This window comes from Mustela putorius, unplaced genomic scaffold (genome assembly GCF_011764305.1).
Source record: "Mustela putorius furo isolate JIRA1106 unplaced genomic scaffold, ASM1176430v1.1 tig00537227_pilon_pilon_pilon, whole genome shotgun sequence".
Taxonomy (NCBI): domain Eukaryota; kingdom Metazoa; phylum Chordata; class Mammalia; order Carnivora; family Mustelidae; genus Mustela; species Mustela putorius.
The window spans coordinates 23,989,174-24,011,814 of record NW_025422368.1 but is presented as its reverse complement, the minus strand read 5'-3'; the positions used below and the strand labels follow the sequence as shown (position 1 = coordinate 24,011,814).

At 39.0% G+C, this 22,641-nt stretch overlaps 1 protein-coding gene across 3 annotated transcripts in view; it reads right to left on the bottom strand.

Moving 5' to 3' along the window:
• Positions 1-22,641, bottom strand: part of SMCO2 (single-pass membrane protein with coiled-coil domains 2) — a 30,016-nt gene that overhangs the window by 4,225 nt on the left and 3,150 nt on the right. Inside the window, exons 2-9 of one of the 3 annotated variants that reach the window (XM_013047828.2) lie at positions 20,202-20,339; positions 17,683-17,800; positions 12,117-12,253; positions 10,531-10,680; positions 7,048-7,138; positions 3,248-3,304; positions 1,528-1,584; positions 310-485 (exon numbers count right to left, since the gene is read on the bottom strand). In XM_013047828.2, the coding sequence (XP_012903282.1) occupies positions 310-485; positions 1,528-1,584; positions 3,248-3,304; positions 7,048-7,138; positions 10,531-10,680; positions 12,117-12,253; positions 17,683-17,800; positions 20,202-20,329 (914 nt within the window). In that variant the 5' untranslated portion in view covers positions 20,330-20,339. The remainder of the gene's footprint in view (positions 1-309; positions 486-1,527; positions 1,585-3,247; positions 3,305-7,047; positions 7,139-10,530; positions 10,681-12,116; positions 12,254-17,682; positions 17,801-20,201; positions 20,340-22,641) is intronic. The other 2 variants (XM_045073270.1, XM_045073271.1) reach the window with 2 other exon arrangements.

Here is a 22,641-nt window from a genome sequence, read left to right as displayed (position 1 = left end):
CTTTGATGGAGGTAGCTGCATCATAGCTTGGAGACGCCATCTTTTAAGATTTATGTATACATAGTTACCTAAAGCAGTAATAAAGAAATCTGTATCTATTTATTTAATGAAATAGATCTATAGCTAAAAGTAATATGAAAAACACTATGACTCCAAAAAACACAGCCTTTTAAAGAAGAAGAAGAAGAGATAATATATAAAGGAAGATAAAACAAATTTTTAGTCATTCCTTGAAGAAATTCATCATACTATGCTTCATACATTTGGGGGGACTTGGTCCAGCCCCAGAGGCTCCTTTCTCTGACTTACCACACTGTAACCCTGGCAGGACTGTTCTGTACAGAAGGGGGTGGTGGAGCCTGAGGAAGCAGGCGCTCACTTTCTTCCATGACCATTTCTTCAGGACTCTGAGAGTCTGTTTTCCCTTCTTGCATTTGGTACACTCCCAGCTTTGTACTAATCAGAGTCATGTCTTTGTAAAAGTTCTGAAAAAAAATAGCAATCAATTATCATTTAAAAAATGATTTTAGAGGTCTGCTAGTCTTATTGTAGATGATACAGAGTGCTTTTCCTCCAGAGCACCTCAGGAGCCCACATTGCCAATCACATATGAGTCACATGAGGAGGTCATGGGCAAGTGCAAACTCACCTAATAGAGAGAGACATACACATTCACAAAATAAGGTAGCAGCATGGTAGACACGCATGCTAATCTTTAACTACTGACTTATTCATGTAGGAAGATAACTATCCTTATACTGAATTCATCTGTTCAATTTGTTCATCTATGCAAAACATATTGACTCTGACCAGGCACTATTCTAGGATACTGTGGTTAACAAAATAGATAAGGAATGTGGATTCTATTACATGTGCCTTTTTAAACCAAATGGCTAAGGAATTACATGCAAATTTATAGGGGCTGGGGGAGAAGCAACACACACACACACACACACCTATATATACACACACACAGACACACATATACACATATATTACATATGATAGACTAGGATACATGCTAAAGAGAAAATAGTAAGATGATGAGTTAGAATAGCTGAGGTTTGTTGGTGGGACACTTACTCCAGATAGGGGGGTGATTAAGCACCTCTGAACAAGTGACAGTTTGACTCATTCATTTCTTCTTTCATCCATTCACATTTACATCAAGATATTGTGGGAGGAGTTCAGATATGGAGCCATTTTTCTGGCTAGGGGAGATTATGGGAGGTCTGGAAGAGGCGATGACCTTTGGGCTGAGCCTTGAAGAACACATTACATGTCGACATAGAGGCTGAGCTCTAAGTGGAGGAGATGTAGAAGCAGCACAAGGCTGTGAGACCTGGGAAGTCCTCAGACTGCAAGCTGGTTTGTCCACCCAAAGCAGAGGTCCAGGAAGTGGAGAAAAAAAGTGATAAGGAAAGAGAAAGAGAACAGTAGGTGGCACACTCTTAACTTCTAGAGAAAGAATGATCCCTATATTTGGATTTTATCATTATTTGAACTTGAGTAACTGTGAAATCTTACCTTCATTCTTGCAATGAGTTTTTCCTTTAATTCATGAGCTTCATTACAAGCATCTTCCTGAAAAGATACCCACAATTTGGGGTAAAACGGAAATTATATTTTTCTGGTTTATACCATAAAACGTCACTCAGGTTGATACCACTTAATTGTAAAGTGACTTCTTTGAAACTAACTTTTACTTAGTAAAATCCTTCCTCTCAGCAAATTCATAATATAATCATGGTAAATTGCAGGAGGAATCACCAAAAGATTAGTATAATTATTTTTAACATTTTAGGAATATAAATTTATACAATAGCAGCTTATGATAAACTATCTTTTTCTTTATTCCTTATTCTTTCCTTGTGCCTTAATAAACTTCCAAGACACTAGGTGCTCCTGGGTGGCTCAGTTGGTTAAGCGTTTGACTCTTGATTTTGGCTCAGGTCATGATCTCAGAGGTATAAAACTGAGCTCCATATTGGGCTCTATGCTGGATGCTGAGCCTGCCTTAACATTCTCTTTCTCCCTCCCCTTCTCCCTATTCCTTTCCCCACACCTGTGTGCATGTGTGTGCTCTCTTGCTCTCTCTAAAAAGAAAACAAACAAACTTCTAGGACACTAGTTGGAGAAACTGTATGTGTCAAAGAAAAAAAGAAAATTGTATTTCTTTTAAATATTTTAAAATTTATAATATATGAATATATGTTCTCATTATGTTAGTTTGAATATTTGGACTTTATAGTTTAACAAAAGAGCTACCCACAAAAGTGTCTGGTCCCTCTGGTTGGTTTCTTTCAGCAAGTTCAAGAGACAGGCTGAAAGCAAACTTTCTAAGACATGGATGCCAATTATACATATGTCAGGAGTAAATAACTCTTTTAAGGTTTTTAACTAATCTATAATAGACTAAACTATAATAGACTATAATAAACTATAATAGACTAAACTATAATAGACTTGCAGGATACTTTGAAAGGCAGAGCAATAGCAGGAAGAACAGTGTTCTGGGATTCAAGAACATGGGTGCCAGAGGTTTCATTCCTAGAAATTTTTCTCAAACAAGTACTTGCAAAAGCAAGCAAGGATATGAATTGGTGATGCAAAATTTGTGATAGCACATTTATTATAAAGCCCCAAATGCCCAATGAAATAAATTTAATAAGTCCAAAAATCAAATCCTACATTATATAAACAGTGACAAGGTAAAATGACATCTAGTGGCATAGAAAGTTGCTGAAGAAAAATGCTAAGGGAAAACAGCAAGTTGCAAAAAATATATATAATATAATTCCATTTAAATTGTAAAGACAACATGTAAGCACATGTATAGTAAAATTTAGAATATAAATGTACTAAAATATTCACTGTGTTTATCCTTGAGGGAGTGAAGTTCTTTTTCTTTTTTTTTTTTAATAGGAAATAGTTCTATGTTTTAATTATTAAAATAAGTATCCATTACTTTCGTTAGAAGAAAAGATACACATACTTTAATTTTAAAATGGGAGAGCAAGAAAGAGACTGGTCTTTTCACCTGGGAATATGGGCAAATCACATCACATTTTTGAGTTATGCTTTTCTCCTCTGAAGATGAGGGTGTAAGCTACAAGATATTTCCCTGCTAGGCTAAAATACTGAGCCTATCTTTTATTCAGTTTTGAATTCCATTCACTAAAATGCTATAAATCTGAGATTCCCTTGAATAACTGGTTTTCTTCCTTAATTATAATGCCATAATTACCTGGACATAGTTGTTATCCATTTCTTCTATTTGCTTTTTAATTTCCATGATCTTCTCCTTTAAAACAAAAGGGCATAAGTCAAAAGTTGTGGTGATGTGTGGAATTGAAACCAAAAGAAGATTTTTAGAAGAAAGCTCATTTATGATCAAAAAGTTTGAGACTTGATAGCAACTGTTTTTTTGTTTTGTTTTTGTTTTTTTTTGATACTGCCCTGGGTACTGATCTCCAAAGTCAACATGAAGTTGAATCAACAAGATACAGTTGTCTACATTCTACGTTAAGTGACCCTTGAGCTAGGTATTGTGCTAGTTGGAAACACGTAATAAACACTTACCCTCAAACAGCTTCCAGAGAGGGGCACCTGGGTGACTCAGATGGCTAAGCATCTACCTTGCAGCTCAGGTCAAGATCTCTGGGTCCTGGGATCGAGCCCCACGTTGGGCTTCCTACTCAGGGGGGATTCTGCTTCTCCCTGTCCTTCTGCCTCTCTCCCTGGTCACGCTCTCTCCCTCTCTCTCTGTACCTCTTTCTCTCAAATGAATAAATAAAATCTTTTAAAAAACCCAGCTTCCAGGGGCTGCCTGGGTGGCTCAGTGGGTTAAGCCACTGCCTTCGGCTCAGGTCATGATCTCAGGGTCCTGGGATCGAGTCCCGCATCGGGCTCTCTGCTCGACGGAGAGCCTGCTTCCTCCTCTCTCTCTTTCTGCCTGCCTCTCTGCCTACTTGTGATCTTTCTCTGTCAAATAAATAAGTTGTTAAAAAAAAAAAAAAAAACCAGCTTCCAGAGAATGTATAGTTACACCCTTCTTTTACCAAGTTCAACCATCACCAACCCCTGAACTGTGTGATTTAATTATTTAGAAAGGAGTTGTGATCTTCTAATCACTTTTACTTGGTACCCTGGTTTACTTATATAGTGAATATCTTAATACAGTACTTAATCTAAGATAGTCGTACCAAAGATAATGGATACGAGTCAGTTGCAGAATGAAAGTCGAGATGTTAATATGGAGATCTCAGAAAGCTTCGTGGATTTGGGGGTTAAGTATCAGGCAAGAGCCAAAGGCCACCTCAAAGTCTTTTCCTCACCTTAAAGGTCTTTTAAATTTGTTTCTGGTGTGTGTGTATGTGTTTAATTTTTTTTTTTAGATTTTATTTATTTGACACAGAGAGAGAAATCACAAGTAGGCGGAGAGACAGGCAGAGAGAGAGAGAGAAAGAGAGAGAGAGAGAGAGGAGGAAACAGACTCCCCGAGGAGCAGAGAGCCTGACTCGGGGCTCGATCCCAGGACACTGGGATCATGACCTGAGCCAAAGGCAGGGGCTTTAACCCACTGAGCCACCCAGGCACCCCTGCTGTGTGTGTTTTTTAAGTGATTTTACCAATTTTTCTCTCCTTTCCCTTTCAGAGTTGTTCCTTTCTTCACAAGATATAAATGAGCCAATACATGTGGTTTTATCCTAACTTTATTAACTTATTTTTCCTTTAATGTACCCACACCAAACTTCGGTTATTGGTTCCATATCTAACAATCTTTTTTTCCCATTACCAGAGTGAAACTACAGCATTCCTACTGGCTTTGTTTCTGTAATACTTATATTCAAAATTTCTTATTTAGGGACACCTGTGTGGCTCAGTCAGTTAAGCGGCTCTCTTTGGCTCAGGTCAGATCCCAGCATCTTGGGACTGAATCCTGCACTGGTCTCCTTGCTCAGCCGGGAGCCTGCTGCTCCCTCCCTGCTGCTCCCTCCCTCCCTGCCATGCCCCCATTTGTGCATTTGCTCTCTGTCCTTGACAAATAAATAAATAAAATCTTTAAAAATGTTAAAAATAATTAAAATCTCTTATTATATTACTGCATTTGCTTTTATATGACCTTTCCCATCAATTTTTAGACTTATTGAGGACAGATCTTGTGCCTATTTTTAAAAGTTATGTGTATTGAGGTATAATTTACATACAGTAAAACACACTATTAAAAAGTGTACTGTCCTATGAATTTTGTCATAATCAACAGCAGAAGATATGTGGTATTTCCATCATGCCCCAAATTTCCTTGTGCCCCTTTGTGAACCCCTCACTTCCTTTCTCCATGCAACTCCAGCAACCACTAATCTCTTTTTTCTTCCTATCGTTTTGCTATTTTCAGAACGTTATGTAAATGCAGTCATGAAGAATGCAATCTTCTGGATCTGGCTTGTTTCACGCGGTATAATGCACTTGAGACTTATTTATGAGTAAGAAGTCTATTCCTTCGTATTGCAGAGCAGTATTCCATCATATCACATGTACCACAGTTTATCCACATACCAGCTGGTGGATATTTGGGATGTTTATAGTTTTTAAGTCATGCTGTTTTTTTTTTTTTAAAGTGCATACAGAACTACTCATCTCCAGGACAGAGAATCTCCATAGGTATTTGTCCTGCCTTCCCTTTTCATACTATCCCAAACCTTTGTTGGTTTCTTTTTTAAATCTCACTTTCATTTATCTTTGTGTTCTTCCATCTTTCTCCTCATTCCTTTGATACCCATCCCTCTCCAACCCTAACTTCTATTGAAATCCACATCCTTGTAACACAGCTGACTCTTGGAGGAAATTTTCCAAGGCAGAATATTTGTTGGCCTTGTCCTCTTCCTTTTTCTCATAACTTGCAATTTCTAAAGCCCAAAGATAGTGAAAAGAACTCCTGACTTTTCAGTTAGCTCAAAATGAGGTTGCTACTTCAAAATTTTGGACTAAATGGTGGCTAAAAGTATCCACACCCCCAACCCCTTGTGTTAAATCTGTGCTGATCTATAGCTGACTTTAATATGTGAGGGTTCTAAATAAACATTGCCTTCCTGCAATAAAGGAGGCATTTCTTCTTTATTTCCTCCAAAATTCATTTAATTTAAGCTTTGGCTTGAGCTAAAGTAGAGGAGGTAGCAAGACACAGGCTTCTTCTTTCTTAGAGAATTGTTTTTCAAAGCTGTGACATTTAGAAATTCTGTCAGCCAGGGCTCTGAAGTCTGTTTCTCATCCAAAGTTGGTCACTGCCTTTCTAACTTCCTATGACTCAAAAAAAAAAAAAAAAAAAAAAGTGGGGGATGCCTGGGTGGCTCAGTCAGTTAAGCGGTGGCCTTTGGCTCAGGTCATGATCCCAGGGTCCTGGAGTCCCACATCAGACCTCCAGCTCAGCAGGGAGCCTGCTTCTCTCTCTCCCTCTGCTGTTCCCCCTGTTTGTGCTCAGTTACTCTTTCTCTGTCTCTGACAAATAAATAAATAAAATCTTTTAAAAAAGTTGGGGGGGGGGTTCAACTTTTCTTAGAAAAGAGTCTCTTGTCAGTGCAAGGCGAGAAAACAACAGAAAAACTGGATTGTGAAAACCAACCCAAGAACCCTTCATGAAGGCAGCAGAGATGAACACAAATATATCTCTTACATTGTAAGATTGCAGTTATACACAAATATTTAATTCCTGGATGTCTTCTTGAACTGTTAGGTGCTGGGATGCAAAGATCAAGAAGAGAATTCTTCCGTTAAGGTACTAATCATTGTCTTAAGATGGCATTAAGATAGAAGCCTACTGAATTGAGTCTCTAGGTAGAATTAAAAAGTCTAGTCTTTCTGTGTTGTCAAGGAATAGAAGTGGTGGTACCCACATGAAAGGTATTTTGAACTGACCACCAGTGAGCTCTCCTCATGGCAAAAGATGGGTTTTAATTCTTACTACGATCTGTTAACTAATAGAAGGGTGGAAATGGTGGCAGAGTCCCCACAACCTCCCAGATTGTCTTTTCCAAGCCTCCAGCTTACCTCAATGTTTGCTCCCTGATCAGCGCCAAGGTCCTGGTGTGACTCTAGCTTTTCAATTTGACCCTCCAGAGATATCACCTCATTTAATAATCTGCAAATAGGCCAGAGATGGACTAAGTCCTATGGATTAAGAAAAGTCACCCAATAGACAATCTTTTTTGATCTTTCGAGAATGAAATCCTATTCTTACATAGGAAGACTCTTTAGTTGTGGTTGTGTTGGAATGGGATGTCACTAATGCAATGTAAGAAAGTAAAAAACACAAAATAATCTAGATAGTAGTAAAGAAATGTGAGGCCCAATTGGATACAGGAGCAGAAAATTTAAAAGATTAAAATAGAAGCTTAGCTAAATTTCTAGAAAAAAAAAACCTACAGAAAATCTTTGGGACTTACAACTAGGCAAAGATTTCTTACACTTAACACCGATAACACTACGTATAAAATAGATAAACTAGACCTCATCAAAATTTAAAGCTTTCATTTGGCCAAAGACCCTGTTAAATGGATTCACTTGTCAATATCTGGCAAAGGTCTTATAACTAGAATATATGAAAATGTCTTAAAACCCAACATTAAAAAACCAAACTATCCAGTTAAGAAATGAACAAACCACACGCACAAACATTTCACAAAGGAGATACATAAATGGCAAACAGATACATGAAAGGATGCCCAGCACCATTAGCCATTAGAGAAATTCAAATTCAGAGTATAATGATATATTACTACAAATTTATCAGAATGACTATAGGATACAAAATAGTGATAATGCCAACTGCTAGTGATATGGAGTAATTGGGTCACTCAGACATTAGTGGTGGGAACGTAAAATGGACAGCTGCTCCAGAAAATAGCTTGGTGCTTCCTGTCACAACTGAAAACAGACCTACCATGTGACCCAGCAATTTCGTTCTTGGGCAGTTATCCCTGAGAAGTGAAGACTTCTTTTCACACAGGGATTTGTATGTGAGTGTCCAAAGTAGCTTTATTCATAATAGCTGAAAACCAGCAATAACACACTTGTCCTTGGATGGATGAATGGTTAACCAAACTCTCTCTATAACCAAACTCTCTCTCTATATATATATATATATATCTCACCATACTATGGAACACTACTTAGCAACAAAAAAGAAAGGAACTATTGATATACAGACAACAACTTGGATGAACCTCAGGAAAACTATGCTGAGTGAAAAAATAAATCTTAGAAGGTTACATAATGCATGATCTGATGTATCTAACATTTATGAAATAACATAATTATAGACATGTGGAAGTGATTTCTCATTGCCAGAGATCAGGGAGGAAATAGGTATGCCTACAAAGGGCTAACACAAAGGAATCTTGTGCAATGGTAAAACTGAGAATCTTGATATGGTTGTGGTTATGTAAGTCTGCCCATATAATAAAATTGCACAGAACTATACACACACTCACACACACACAAAAGGGAGAATACACATAACTGGTAAAATCTGAATAAGTTCTATTTATAGTACCAAGGTCACTTTCTTGGTTTTGGTGATATATTAGAGTTGGACAAGATATTATCCTTTGGAAAAGCTGAGGGAAGATGAAATGGGCAAATTCCTCAAATGATACAATCTACCGGGCACCTGGGTGGCTCAGTTGGTTAAGTAACTGCCTTCAGCTCAGGTCATGATCCTGGAGTCCTGGGATCGAGTCCCTCATGGGGAATCCCTGAACAACAGGGAGTCTGCTTCTCCCTCTGACCCTCTTCTCTCTCATACTCTCTCTCTCTCAAATAAATAAATAAAATCTTAAAAAAAAAAAAAGATATACTCTACCACTAATATATATCCAATGGTTCAGTAGCCTGAATGGCCCTATATATCATTAAAGAAATTAAATCTGTAGTTAAAATTTTTACTGTAATGAAATATCCAGACAATATAGCTTTGCTGGTGAATTCAGCCAAACATTTTAGGAAGAAATTATGCAGTTCTACAGAAATTCATCCAGAAAATAGAACAGGTGGGAAAATAGCCCAATTTTTTCTATAAAACAAGTTTTCTGAGACTAACACACTATAAGAAAGAAAAAAGGCCAATATCTCTCATTAACATACATCCAAAATTTCCCTTTAGGTAAATAGTGTCCAACAATATCTGAAAAGAATAATATGCGATGACCAATTTGAGTTTATTCTGTAAATTCAAGGCTGGTTCAGCATTCGAAAATCGTCATTATAATTTGCCATGTCAGGAGACCATAAGCAAACAAACAACATGACCATTAGTAGATGTAGCAAAAGCTATTGAAAAAAATTTAATCTCATTCCTGATTTTAAAAACATCTTAGTAAATTAAGATGTGAAAACACTTTCTTAATCTCAAAAAAAAGAAAACTAGCAAAACACTTTACATCACACTTAATGCTTTTTCTGTAGGACTAAAAACAAGGCAAATATGTCTAGCTGCTGCTGTCATCCCTCCTATTCAACATCATACTAGAAGTTCTAACCAGTATGATAAGGTAACAAAAAGAAGTAAAACATGCAGATAGAAAAGAAGATATATAACTCTATTTGCAGATGACATAATTATCTATGTGGAGAATCTCAAATAACTTACAAAACTACTGGAGCTAATAAATGAGTTAGCAAGGTCACAAGACATAAGATCAATATATAAAAACCAATTGCATTTCTATATCCTGGCAAATTATTCGAAATTTGTTTATTTATTTTTAAAGATTTTATTTATTTATTTGACAGAGAGAGATCACAAGTAAGCAGAGAGAGAGGAAGGGAAGTAGGCTCCCTGCCGAGCAAAGAGCCTGATGCGGGGCTTGATCCCAGGACCCTAGGATCATGACCTGAGCTGAAAGCAGAGGCTTTAACCCACTGAGTCACCCAGGCACCCCAAATGATTTGAAATTTAAAAGTTTTAAGTATAATGGCACCAAAAGGATGAAATACTTAGGCATAAATCTAACAAAATGTGGTATGTCTGTACCCTGAATTTCTACACCACCAGTGAAAGCATTTCCTTTTAATCCAAAACCTTCTTTTTATACCAGTAACTAGATAAATAATAATTACTCTTATCTTTTCTGTTTCATCTTAAAACTTTCCATTTAAACTCAGACATACATTAACAACTATACTTTTTAATAATTTTTTCATGTCATGCTGGTTGGATCCCTTTGGACAATACTGGCTACAGGTCAAGGGTTATTGGGGACTTCAACTCCTTCCTCTGATGACCATTAATACAGCTTCAAAAAAAGAAAAAAAAGCCTATAAAAGGCGGCTTGTTCCTTCTTCCTTGAGGGAAGAGAGAGCAAAGCTGCAGATACCTTTGATACAGGCTTTGAGACATTGACTTCAAATGTAAGACCTGATACTTTTTACTCTGAAGACATTCCTAAGAGATTTCACCACCTTAAACTCAGAGTTTCTGAAGCTATGAAAATTTTCAATATATTCTGGCCAAACCCAACACCCTAAAATTACCTCTTCATTGTGTCTTCTGTTAGGTTTATTTTTCGGATAATATTATTGATTTTCTCCATCCAGCCTATGTGATCGGCTCCAAGTTCTTTCACTTGTAGACCCATCTGTGAATTCCAGTAGTTCAGCTGAAAGAATGTGTTTTCCCGAGTCCTGCGGAAATATTATTATGATCAGTTTTAAGGTAAGAAATGGGAAACATCTTCAAACGGCCCCAAACCTTCTTGCTTTGAATGGCAAGTTGGTGTGCTGATTCATTTCCTGTCACCAAAATGGGTCAGGCAAGCATTTAGGCCTCAAGAAAAAATTTGAGCATTTATTTGATATCCATTTTAGCAGATCTTCATAAGGCTGGAGAAAATAAACGTATTTTACATTTTACATTTAGTAAAAATAAATGTTTTAACTTCTCTGCATAGAATGAATGTTAAGATTTATACTATCCCAATGAATGTTAGGATACTGATTCCCTGTTGCTGGGTTCAGAGAGGTGTGTAACAGGGAAATGGTCTACAAGGGCTTAACAATACATTTCTTTCTTTCTATTTTTTCAAAGATTTTACTTATTTATTTATAAGATTTTATTTATTTATTTATTTATTTGTCAGAGAGAGAAAGCGCGCGCACAAGCAGGCAAGAAAGGCAGAGGCAGAAAGAGAAGCAAGAGGCAGCAAGAGAAGCAGGCTCCTTGCCGAGCAAGGAGCCTAACGCAGGACTCGATGCCAGGACCCTGGGATCATGACCTGAGCCCAAGGCAGCAGCTTAACTGACTGAGCCACCCAGGCGCCCCTCATTTCTATTGATAATTATAATTCTTTTCTTTTTTAAAAGACTTTATTTATTTGAGAGAGAGAGTGAGTGAGAGAGAGCACACGTGGAGGGAGGGAGACGCAGACTCCTCACTGAGCAGGGAGCCAGGCCCAGGACTCCATCCCAGCCAGGGCCCCAGGATCATGACCCAAACTGAAGGCAGACACTTAACCCACAGAGTCACACAGGAGCCCCTATAATTCTTTTCTTACCTAGAAAGTTATCTGAGAATGACAAAATATGCATTCATTCTGGTTTCGAATGTACAATAACATGCTCAAGAGTTCTATACGGTACTCAGTGCTCATCACAGTCAATGCACGCTTAAACCCCTTTATCTGTTTTACTCATCCCCTCACTCACCTCTCCTCTGGCACCAACCAGTTTGTTCTCTGTGCTCGAGAGTCTGCTTTTTGTTTGTCTCCTTTTTGTTTGTTTGTTCATTTGTTTTGTTTCTTAAATTTTACATGTAGGGGCGCCTGGGTGGCTCAGTGGGTTAAGACCTCTGCCTTCGGCTCAGGTCATCATCCCAGGGTCTTGGGATCAAGCCCCACATTGGGCTCTCTGCTGAGCGGGGAGCCTGCTTCCCCCCTCTCTCTGCCTGTCTCTCTGCCTACTTGTGATCTCTGTCAAATAAATAAATAAAATCTTTTTTAAAAAATAAATTTTACATGTAAGTGAAATCCTATGGTATTCGTCTTTCTCTGACATATTTCACATAGCATGTACCCACCACAAAATATTATTAAATGATTCCTCTTGCATGTGTCAAGGCTTACAGTTCAGGGATGTTCTCCTTGGAAAACTGCAAAGATGTGGACATGTCAGGATCCTCGTGTTGAACCTGACTTGTTTCTTGCTCCTCCCATTCATTCTGTTGGTCCCGGTGATGCTCAGCCTCCAGCTCTGCCATATTCTGATAAAGATTATGAAAGAAGCAAAGCAAGAAAAAAAGGGTTATACGAAGAGGTGATGGTCTCTGTAGCCTACTCGAGGCCCTCACTCTGGGGGCAAGCCCATAGCCCTGTCTGAGGCTGGAGATTTCTACTGCGTTTATAAAATAAGTAGTCATGCCCGACTGCTCCTTGGCTGGGACAGGGATGCATGGAACATGCAGTGTCCTCATGCAGAGCTCTTTCTAGTGCTGATAACAGAGTTCTACCTGCCCATGGACTCTAGTACTCCACTCAAGATCACTGTTTTCCCAAAAAGTCAATCTCAAGGAAAAATAAAAGGGGATGGAACTGTTCTATGTTAAGAGAATCTAAAGAGATATCCATGTTGTTTGGGTGTTGGTTTTATTTTATTTACTTCTTTTTAAAACTTTATTTATTTATTTGACAGAGAGAGATAGAGCACGAGAGAGGTAACACAAGCATAGGAAGTGGGAGAGGGAGAAGGAGGCTTCTTGCAGAGCAGGGAGCCTGATGCGGGGCTTGATCCCAGGACCCTGGGATCATGACCTGAGCCTAAGGCAGACACCTAGTGACTGAGACACCCAGGCGCCCTGGATGCTGATTTTAAAAGTACAAGCATTTCCTGAGTTTTGGCACCAAAACAAAATTTTATAAATAAATGAATGAGTGGATGAATGAATGAATGAATGTACGGGCATTTGAGGGACAACCAAAAAAATTTAGAATGCTCAGAGAATTGAGGATATTAGATTATATCATGGAATTATTGCCAATTGTCCTGATGTGATGATGGAATCTTGGTTATGTAGAAGAAAGCCTTTATTTTTAGAAATGCTTCTGAAAATAAACAGGGATAAAGTCTCATGCTGTCTTTGACCTACTTTTAAATTTAAAAAATTCCATCTATTTACATATGTAAAGATAGAGCAAATGTGATAAATGGTAATGATTTTAAAATCTAAGTGTGAGAATAAGATGGATCTTCATTTAATTCTCTTAAGTTTTCTTTTTATTTAAAATTTCTCATAATAAGAAGAAATAAGTGGGGGAAAGCCAACTCTATCAGTTTGACCTATGAAATTCATTTCTTTGTTTCTTTATTCTTTGCCTTGTTCTAGAAAAATATTCAAGGAATTTTCTGGTATTTCACTTCTATGCATACACACAATTGACAATAATTTATCTTTGAACATTTCTCTTCTTTAGTAACTACATTGTGAAATATTTCTCTGCCCTTGAAGAAGTTTGGTCTGAAATCCTTGCTTTTCAGCAAAACTATTTTTAAACTCAAAGGAGAAAAAGTTGGACTGCAGATCAGTGTGTTACTGAAATGTCTGGACAAATTACTGGCCACATCAATGGGAATAACTAACATTCACGTGCCTTCTTTCCTTTAATTCCCATGATAGACTCGACGTGGATAAAGCCAGGTGTTGAAACCCTCTAGGGCATTCATATTAATAAACAGTCCAAGGTCGTAAGGTGTAGTGGGTTAAGGGGTCACTCCAAAAAAGATATGTTTATGTCCTAATGCTAAGACCCTGAGAATGTAACTCTATTTGGAAAAGAGTCTTTGCAGATGTAATTGAGTTAAGGGTCTAAGATGAGATTCTCTTGAATTACCTGGTCCTAATGAGAGACAGAAAGCACCTACACAGAGGGGGAGGTCATGTGAAGACAGAGGCAGCCACGTGCCAAGGAATTCCACCCAATCTTTTGCCAAGGTATTCACAGGCCGCAGGAACCCTGTGATATAGAGGAAAAACCCTTCCTTGGGTATGGAGGACCTGAGGTCCAAGCCTTATTCTATTCTTGTGCATCATGAGCCACCTGACCACTCTGAAGCTCAGTTTCCTGCTCTGTAGGAAGAAAATGGAACCAGATCATCTCCAGAGTTCTGTCTAGATCCAAAAAATCTACAATGACATTTTCTTGTTTTCATCAGTCCATTTACTATAATGGTTGCTACACCACAAAAGAGTCAAAAGCCAGGAAGTAAAAATAAAATATATAAATTTTTTAAAGCTGCAGGATTGAACAGATAAAGAGGGGTGTGTGTGTGTGTTTTAATAGCAAACCTAAAGTGTGCTTGCATGAAATACAAAACCGAAGGGCATTACTTCCCATTTTTGTGCAGCCTTTTTGAAAACCGCCTATGTCTCCGAGTGTTCCACAGGCACTTCAAATTCAGCAAAGCAAGAACTAAATGCACCATATTTCCCATCTACCTTGTCCAGGTTCCCATCCTTACATATGTTTCCCCGATTCATGCAGATGCTTCTGCAGGAACCTGGAAAAGTCCTGGAGTTTTCATGGCAGATTTTCTTTTCCCTCTTCATTACTCATGTCACATCGACTTGGGGTCCAAGCCCAATAACACCTGTCTTTAAAACCTGTATCCTCTTCTCGCCATCTCCATGGCTATTAGTCAGTGCCTGGCTGTGTCCTCAGCACTTCCTGCCTGCTGGTGGCATCCTGGGCTGTCTCCACCTCCATAGGGTCCTTGCTGTTTGGCTGTTCATCACGCCTTTTCTTTCACCTTTCCTGCCTCAGAACACAAGTTCCCGTGGGCCCCTTTGTCTTTGCACCTACTGTCCCTTCTTTCTGAAATGCTTTTCTTCCACCCAGTGTATCCTTCAACACCCAGTTTTCCTATTCCTGGTTCTCTGCCCACCATGTACGTTGTAGCACATCTGCTACTTCTAGTAGCCTAGACATTTGCTTGTCTGAGTCCCTACTAGTGTGCGAGCTCACTGAGGCAAAAGGATTTTAGATAGAAATATTGATATCCTCAACACGTTGCCGTGCCAAGAACACAGAGGATGCTCAGTACGTGGTATGAGAATAAACAGACTTCCTAGGCTCACCGCAGAACTATTTACAATCGCCAAAATATGGAAGCATCCATCAACTGATGAATGGATAAAGAAGACGTGGTGTATATACGTGCAATGGAATACTATTAACCATTTAAAAAAATGAGATCTCACTGATATGAGGAAGTTGAGAGACAAGACAGAGGATCATAGGGGAAGGGAGGGAAAAGTGGGACAGGACGAGGCCAGAAACGGAGACAAACCACAGGAGACTCAATCTCAGGAGACAAACTGAGGGTTGCTGGAGTGGAGGGGGAGTGGGACAGACGGGGTGGCTGGGTGGTGGACACTGGGGAGGGTACGTGCTATGGTGAGTGCTGTGAATTGTGTAAGACTGATGAATCACAGACCTGTACCCCTGAAACAAATAATACATTATCTGTTAAAAAAAGAATTGAAATCTTGCCAATTATGGCAACATGGGTGGACCTAGAGGGTATTATGCTAGGTGAGATAAGTCAGACAGAGAAAGACAAATGCTATAGGATTTCACTTCTATGTGGAATCTAAAAATCAAAACAAATGAATAAACAGAACAAAACAGAAACAGATTTATAAATACAGAGAAAAAACTAGTGCTTGCCGGAGGGAAGGAGAGAAGTAGGGGAAGGGTATGAAGAGATACAAACTTCCAGTTATGAAAAAAATAATAATAAAAAGAGTACAGAAGTAAGCAAATACATTCTGCTTGTGAGAGATGCAGACAAAAGCAGGAAATAGGAAAGAATGCTCACTCACCTGTCACCCCGAATCAACACTGCACATACATACAGTGCCTGCTATCGGAAAATGTGAAACTAGAGCAAACCTCATTTCTAAACATTTTGGGGGCTTTTTATGATTAGCTATGGCCATTCTGGCAGCCTGGCTAAAGTCTATTTTGCTAATTAAATCAACTGATTTTTTAAAAATTTCTGTTAGCTCTGTCCTTTTTCTGAACCTTTAAATTGTATGGTCTTATTAAAAAAAAAAAAGTAAGATAATACAAATTAAAGACCTTTTGTTTTGCTTCCAAAGAAGGAGAAAAGGAATCTTTCTCAAGAAGTCATGTATTTGTCCTTTGGTTGGCAAAGAGCCTCGTTTGTTAATACTTCTGTTAATTATGCAACTACCTGTGATTTATTTTGTGTAATTGTAGAATTTGCCATATAAATAAACTGATGTAAAGAAATACAGCCAAAAATTTTTAAAAAGCCTTTTGGTAAACTTATACCCTGACTTGAAGTTTGTAAGAAATAATTTTTTTGCCTTGTCCTCTGAGAATGTGGACTGTTTGGGAAAATAATTCACTCTTACCGAGCAAATAATTTTATTCTCTAATTAGACTTCTTCTGAGTCAACAAGTGATGTTCACTGATGGACAGGGTTCAGCAGGGCACAGTAAACTGTGGGGGCAGGAAAAGTTTCCTTGCAAACTGGGTCTCATGATAGCAGCCCTTGCCTGAAGGCCGGGGACAAGCCTCCCCCCCTCCCAAAATCAAATGACACTATTTATGGAGAAATACCTTCAATTCATGTGTTCCCTAAGATCATAACACCTCATACCTCAATTGCCCTTTTTCCTTTTCTCATCTTCAGCCTTCCTAAAAACCCATCCCAAGTCTCCCCTTCTAATTCAGTTTATATTATTTTTTCCCATATATGCCCTGCCGAAGCAAACACTATTATTTTTTTCCCATAAAAGGTGTCTGTCTGTCTCTCCTTTCAGTTCTTGTCTGTCTCATTGCATCTATTCTCCACACCTCTAACTCTATCCCCTCATGCCTTCTATCCCCTTCTACTTCTTTGTTGACCTACTGAAGAGTCCTTAAAGATAGGGTCTAGCTTAGGATACCCTTTTATGGATTTACAGAATTAACCATCCCTGAATCCAAGATACAGTCAAAGGAGAAGCAGATAATAAGATCAATCCTGAACTTCCTTTTGGGGCTGCACAAGCCTGGGAGTGGACAGTCCCACTCCATCTTCCCTTTATATTTTTCTGACTGGTTGAAACGAATGGTCAATGGCCTTGGGAGTCTATGGAGAGATTTGTTCAATGATAATAAACTGGGTCTGTCTCAGCCATGACTTTGCTTTGATCTAAATGGTGGTGAAAACATAAACGCTCCCCAGGACAATCTCAGGCGTTTGTTGAAATTTCCTCCATTCCATGTCAGCTGGGTGACTGAATTTCAAAGACCGAGTGATGTTCAGAGTGAATGAAGAGTAACTAGATCTCTCTCCTGCCTCCTGTTGGAAGACAATCTGGGGTGGGGGGGCAACTTGACACATGGCAATTTACTCTGAGATAAAAAACGTCGCCATTTTTTCACAAATCCCAAGGACCGAAGTAACATACAATACACAAGTCATCAGGTGGGAGGGTTAGCAAGTCCCTCAGGTGATAACAGCAGCCCTCAGAGGAGACATGACCTCCCTTCTGGTTTCAAGCTCCAATCACCCTACGACTGCTATGAGGAAACGCTCAGATCTTTCCTTACCATGTTGAGATATGAGGAGACATCAAGTTCCTCTCTCCACACACTGCGACATTTAAGTCTCCCCCTTACCCATTTAGTCGTCTCTGTCTCGTGAAGGAAGGCAGTTTGAGGCTTTTCGGAGAAAGTGTTGTCCTTATCATCTGATCTGTCCAAGATGTGGTCCATTTTGGTAAATCCCCTCAGCAAACTGCAAGCCACACAATCAAAACACATGCTATTATTGTGCCTTAGGGGCACAGTTTAGGCCTGCCCTAAACACTTCCAGAGGGAGAACACAGGACTCTTTCCCAGCCCCCAGGAGCCCCCGCTGCCCCGCGTGATGCTCTGACTCTGTGGGAATGGTGCGAGCATAGCGCGCTGCTCGGACCAGGAATAGAGAGGCTGCCTAAGTATTTGCTGACTGAACCCGTAAGTGATTTAACAGTCCAATCTCAAATTCCAAAGCCATTGTAGCTTTGTAGCTGTCTGTGTGCAAATATGTGTGTAAAATAAGTAAACAATAAATACTCTTTAAGAAAGAGTGGAGTTTAAAAATGTCATGTGGTTCAAAGATCATGCAGAACGGAATAAGTCAGATCCCGTCTTGATCTCTAGCCCTCAGATGTCCTCCCCACCACATTTATTAGTTTCTTCTTTCTTCTTCCACAGAGATTCTATGCATAAATAAGCAGCTATGTTTATGTAAATATATATTCTTTTCAAATATGCATGAGAGAATATTAGATGCACTATTTCGTACCCTACATTTCTTTTTTTAATAGCATTTGGTGTCCGTTTCATATCAGTACATACAGAGCTGTCTCGTTTTGTTTTATTTTATTGATATTTATTTATTTATTTGAGAGATAGAGATCACAAGTGGGAGAAGGGGAATAAAGAGAGAATCTCCAGCAGTCTCACCACTCAGCATGGAGCCAGGATGTGGGGCTTGATCTCACAACCCTGAGATCATGATCTGACTTCATGACCTGAGCCAAAATTGGGAGTAGGATGCTTAACTGATTGAGCCATCCAGGTGCTCCTGCCTCATTTTAAAAATGGTTATATGGTGGGGGGGGACTGGCTCAGGGGGTTATGCCTCTGCCTTTGGCTCAGGTCATGATCCCAGGATCCTGGGATCAAGCCCCGCCCTGGGCTCTCTGCAGCCTGCTTTCTCCTCTCTCTCTGCCTGCCTCTGCCTACTTGTGATCTCTGTCAAACAAAATTTTTAAAAATCTTTAAAAAAATCGTTATATGGTATCCATTATGGCCATACACTAATTTGTGAATGAATTCTTTGTTAATGCATATGTAGATGCATTAATTCATCTTCATCTTCATTAATTAATGAAGTTAATATGACATTAATTAATTAATTTCCAATTAATTGCTACTGCAAACAATGTTGTAATGACCATCCCTACACAACTACGTGTCACTGTATATGTGTACAAGTGTATCTATTGAGTAACCCTAAAAATAAGAATTGCTGGGTCAATAGATACATATATTTTAAATTTTGATAAATGCCACCAGGTTATCCCTTAAAGAGCTTGAACCCATGTACATACACTTCCAGCAAAAATGATGAGCGTGCCTGTTTTTCCCTCCTTTCTATAATCATATAAGACTAAAGTTTTTAATCTTTGCTAATCCCATATTCTTAAACTGGTATCTCATTTTAGTTTTAATCAGTTTTTTTTTTAGTGAGGTTAAGCTTCTTTGCCTGCATGTATTAAACTCATTTATATTTCCTTTTCTATGTTAAGGGTGCTGATATCCTTTGCCCATTTCCTATTGGACTACTGTTTTTTTCTGGCGTGCATACTCACGCACATGCACACACACACACACACACACATACAGGCTCACACAGTCACGTATACTTCTGAGTGAATCCTAGTCAGTTGTAATGGAGGCCAATGGCAGGGGTTTCCAGTCTGTGGGTTTTGAACCTGAGGTGGGGGGGGGACACTTTACAGCTACCCTGCATAGAAAGGGGTTTGGGAATCTATAAATATTTCTATAGACTGAATAAATTTTGCTTACATAAATGCTGCTCAAAGTTTCCATATGTATATACAACTGTTATTGGTAAATTACAAATACATTTAAAAACATCTTCAATGTCATACTAGCTTTTTTTTTACATACTAAGATTCTGGAAAAACTTTTACTTTAATAAATTTCTTCCTATTTAAAAAGGTTGTTAACTATTGGTTTATATGACAACACGTTTTTATCATGTACTAACAAATGTATATGTATATTTACATGAACATTTTGTGTTTTGTCTACCCTACAAAGTATTGTAAATGGTTTATATATTGTGCAGATGAAGATAATAAAGTCACAAAACAATCAAAGTATTTTTATAAATTGCTATTTTTTATAAATTGCTATTCAGCTGAGGTACATCTGGTTGATGACCGTAGGCCCCTTTAGTGTCTCACAAAAAATACTCATGAGGTCAAAATTAGAAGAATCGTAGAAAAGGCTGTCAACCCTACCCCTGAACTTGGTGATCTCGTTACTTGCATCCTGCTGTCCCAAGCAAGCGTCTGGACAGGACCACAGCAACTGCCCCCAGAAGCCCAGGTTTCACTTACTTCTGCTTTGCACCTTGAGCCGCATCCATATTTTGGAGAAAGCCACTGTTTTTCTCAGTCAACTGTTGTTCCTTCCCAACTGTCATCATCTGCAGAGATGTCCTGTCACTTAGCTTCATGAGCGCCATTTCTTGAGCACTACAGGGACGGTGATGGCAACAAGAGGGCTTTCCCCACAGGATTGGCAACTACATCCCCTACACTGACACACTGAGAGCAGGCGTATTTCAGGGATCTTGGCCTTAACCCCTCTCCTTCCCAAACTGACCATCAATTGTAAGGGACCCCAAAGCAAGCTCTTAGGTTTCTCTTCAAATATATACAGGAAAGTCTTTGTAAGTGGCTGTTCCTTAGGACTTCTCTGGTGAACATGAAGGTTGTCTGAGCCTACGAATGTGTGTTTTGAATCTTTGAATGGAAATAATAGAGAGCAATATAAAAGAGCCAGGCTAGGGAGATGGGAAAGTTTCACTTTTATAATCTCTTTCTGATCATGTGTGTGTGTGAATATATATATATATATTGTAAAAAATAGAAAAGGAGAAAGAAGGAAATCGAAATCATTGGTGCTCTGGAGAAAGAAGGAAATCGAAATCATTGGTGCTCCAGAGATAGCCCAAATACAAATACAGCTGTATTTGTTTCCATTTCTAAATTTGATGTTTGTCTTATTCTTTTCCTGTCATTGACAATTAGGTTATTTCTAAGTTTTTACTAATATAAATAATATAGTAATGAATATCCTTGCTTAGTAATTTTCAGTGCATCTCTATCATTTCCTTAGGATACTTCTTTAGAAGTAAAACCACTGGCTGAAAGTGTATCTGCATTTTTTTTTAGAGGGGGAGAGCGCATGGGGTAGGGGGAGGGGGAGAGGGAGAGAGAGAGAATCCCAAGCAGTCTCCACAGCCAACATGGAGCCCAGTTCAGGGCTTGATCTCATAACTCTGAGATCACGACTTGAGCTGAAACCAGGAGTCAGTCACTTAACTGACTAAGCCAACCAGGCACCCCAAACTTTATATGCTTTTCTAATTTAATTAATTAGTTAATTTAGAGAGAGAGGATGGGGAGGGACAGGAGGAAAGGGTGAGAGAGAATCTCCAGCAGACTCTCCACTGAGCATGGGGTCTACACAAGACTCAATTCCATAACCCTGACATCATGACCTAAGCTGAAGTCAAGAGTTGGATGCCCAACAGACCGAGCCATCAAGGTGCCCCTGTGTATACAATTTTAAAGATTTAGAAAAATATTCCCAAATTAATTTCCTAAAGGTTCAATCACTATACACCACTAGCAGCTGTATGTGAGAAGGGGAACATTCATTCCAGCTGGATAGGCAAGTATCAGTGGGTGGTGGGGATGGGGGAGTGAATTGTTTGAGTGAGTACTGAAGTGGTGAGAGACATAAAGGTGAAAGGAAATAGAAAGGGGATGGGGAGTTGCAAGACAGGTTCTAGAAAGCTCATATGAAAAGCTGTAAGAAAGGATCCATATGAAACAGAACTCCTAGTTATTAGCAGGAATCACAAGGATTGTACCCACCACCAAACAGGAGGAAACCTTCTCCTCTGGAGAGTGGCCTGACCCTGAGGATCTTAAGAGACAGAATCCCTGAGGGCCTGAGGGGACTGTAGACTGATGGAAGGGAAGGGATAACAGGGATTTCCCTGGAAGGGTGAATTATGGCTGAGATGAGGAATGGTAGGAAGAAAGAGGCTTGGGGAACCAGAGACTTCTGGAACCATTTGGGCAGCCAATGGCCTGGTCCATCACTCTGGAAAAATTGTGCTTTGTGTTTGGCCATTGTGGGAATCCACAGTGGATGTGGTACAAAGGGCGCTGCTATGAAGGAGGAGCAAAGGCAAAGACTGGAACCTTCGATGTGAGATGCTCCATCCTTCTTAACTTTGGATGTGACAAAAATGAATAAAAATTTGATCTCTTTCAGGAGAGACACTGCGCCCTGTCCAATTTTATCACTGCTCCTATCTGGACGGTTTCATCTGTTTCCTGAAGACGTTAAGCATTACTAAGGCAAATCCAAGCTCTGAAAGATGAATGGCCATAAAATCTGCCTGGTTTCATGTCTCTTTCCTGTCCAAAAATTAGAATACTGTGCAAATAATATTTCCTTATTTTGATAATTCTTTGACATCCTGATAGCTTTCCATTGGGTGATTTAAAAGAAAATTTGCTTCTCTGATTTCAAGTACCTACACAAATTCTACATCCATACATTTTCTCTTATTTCAATAACAGAATCCTAATGATGGCTTACATTCGTGCAGCTCCTAGTAGATTACAATGCTTTTCACTTATGATTTAGTTCCCATGACAACATGGTGAGGAAGGTAGTATTCCTGTTTTATGTGTCTGAAGCTCTGGGAGATGGTGTGATTGACTTAGAGTCATACAGCTGGTTAACTAGTAAATT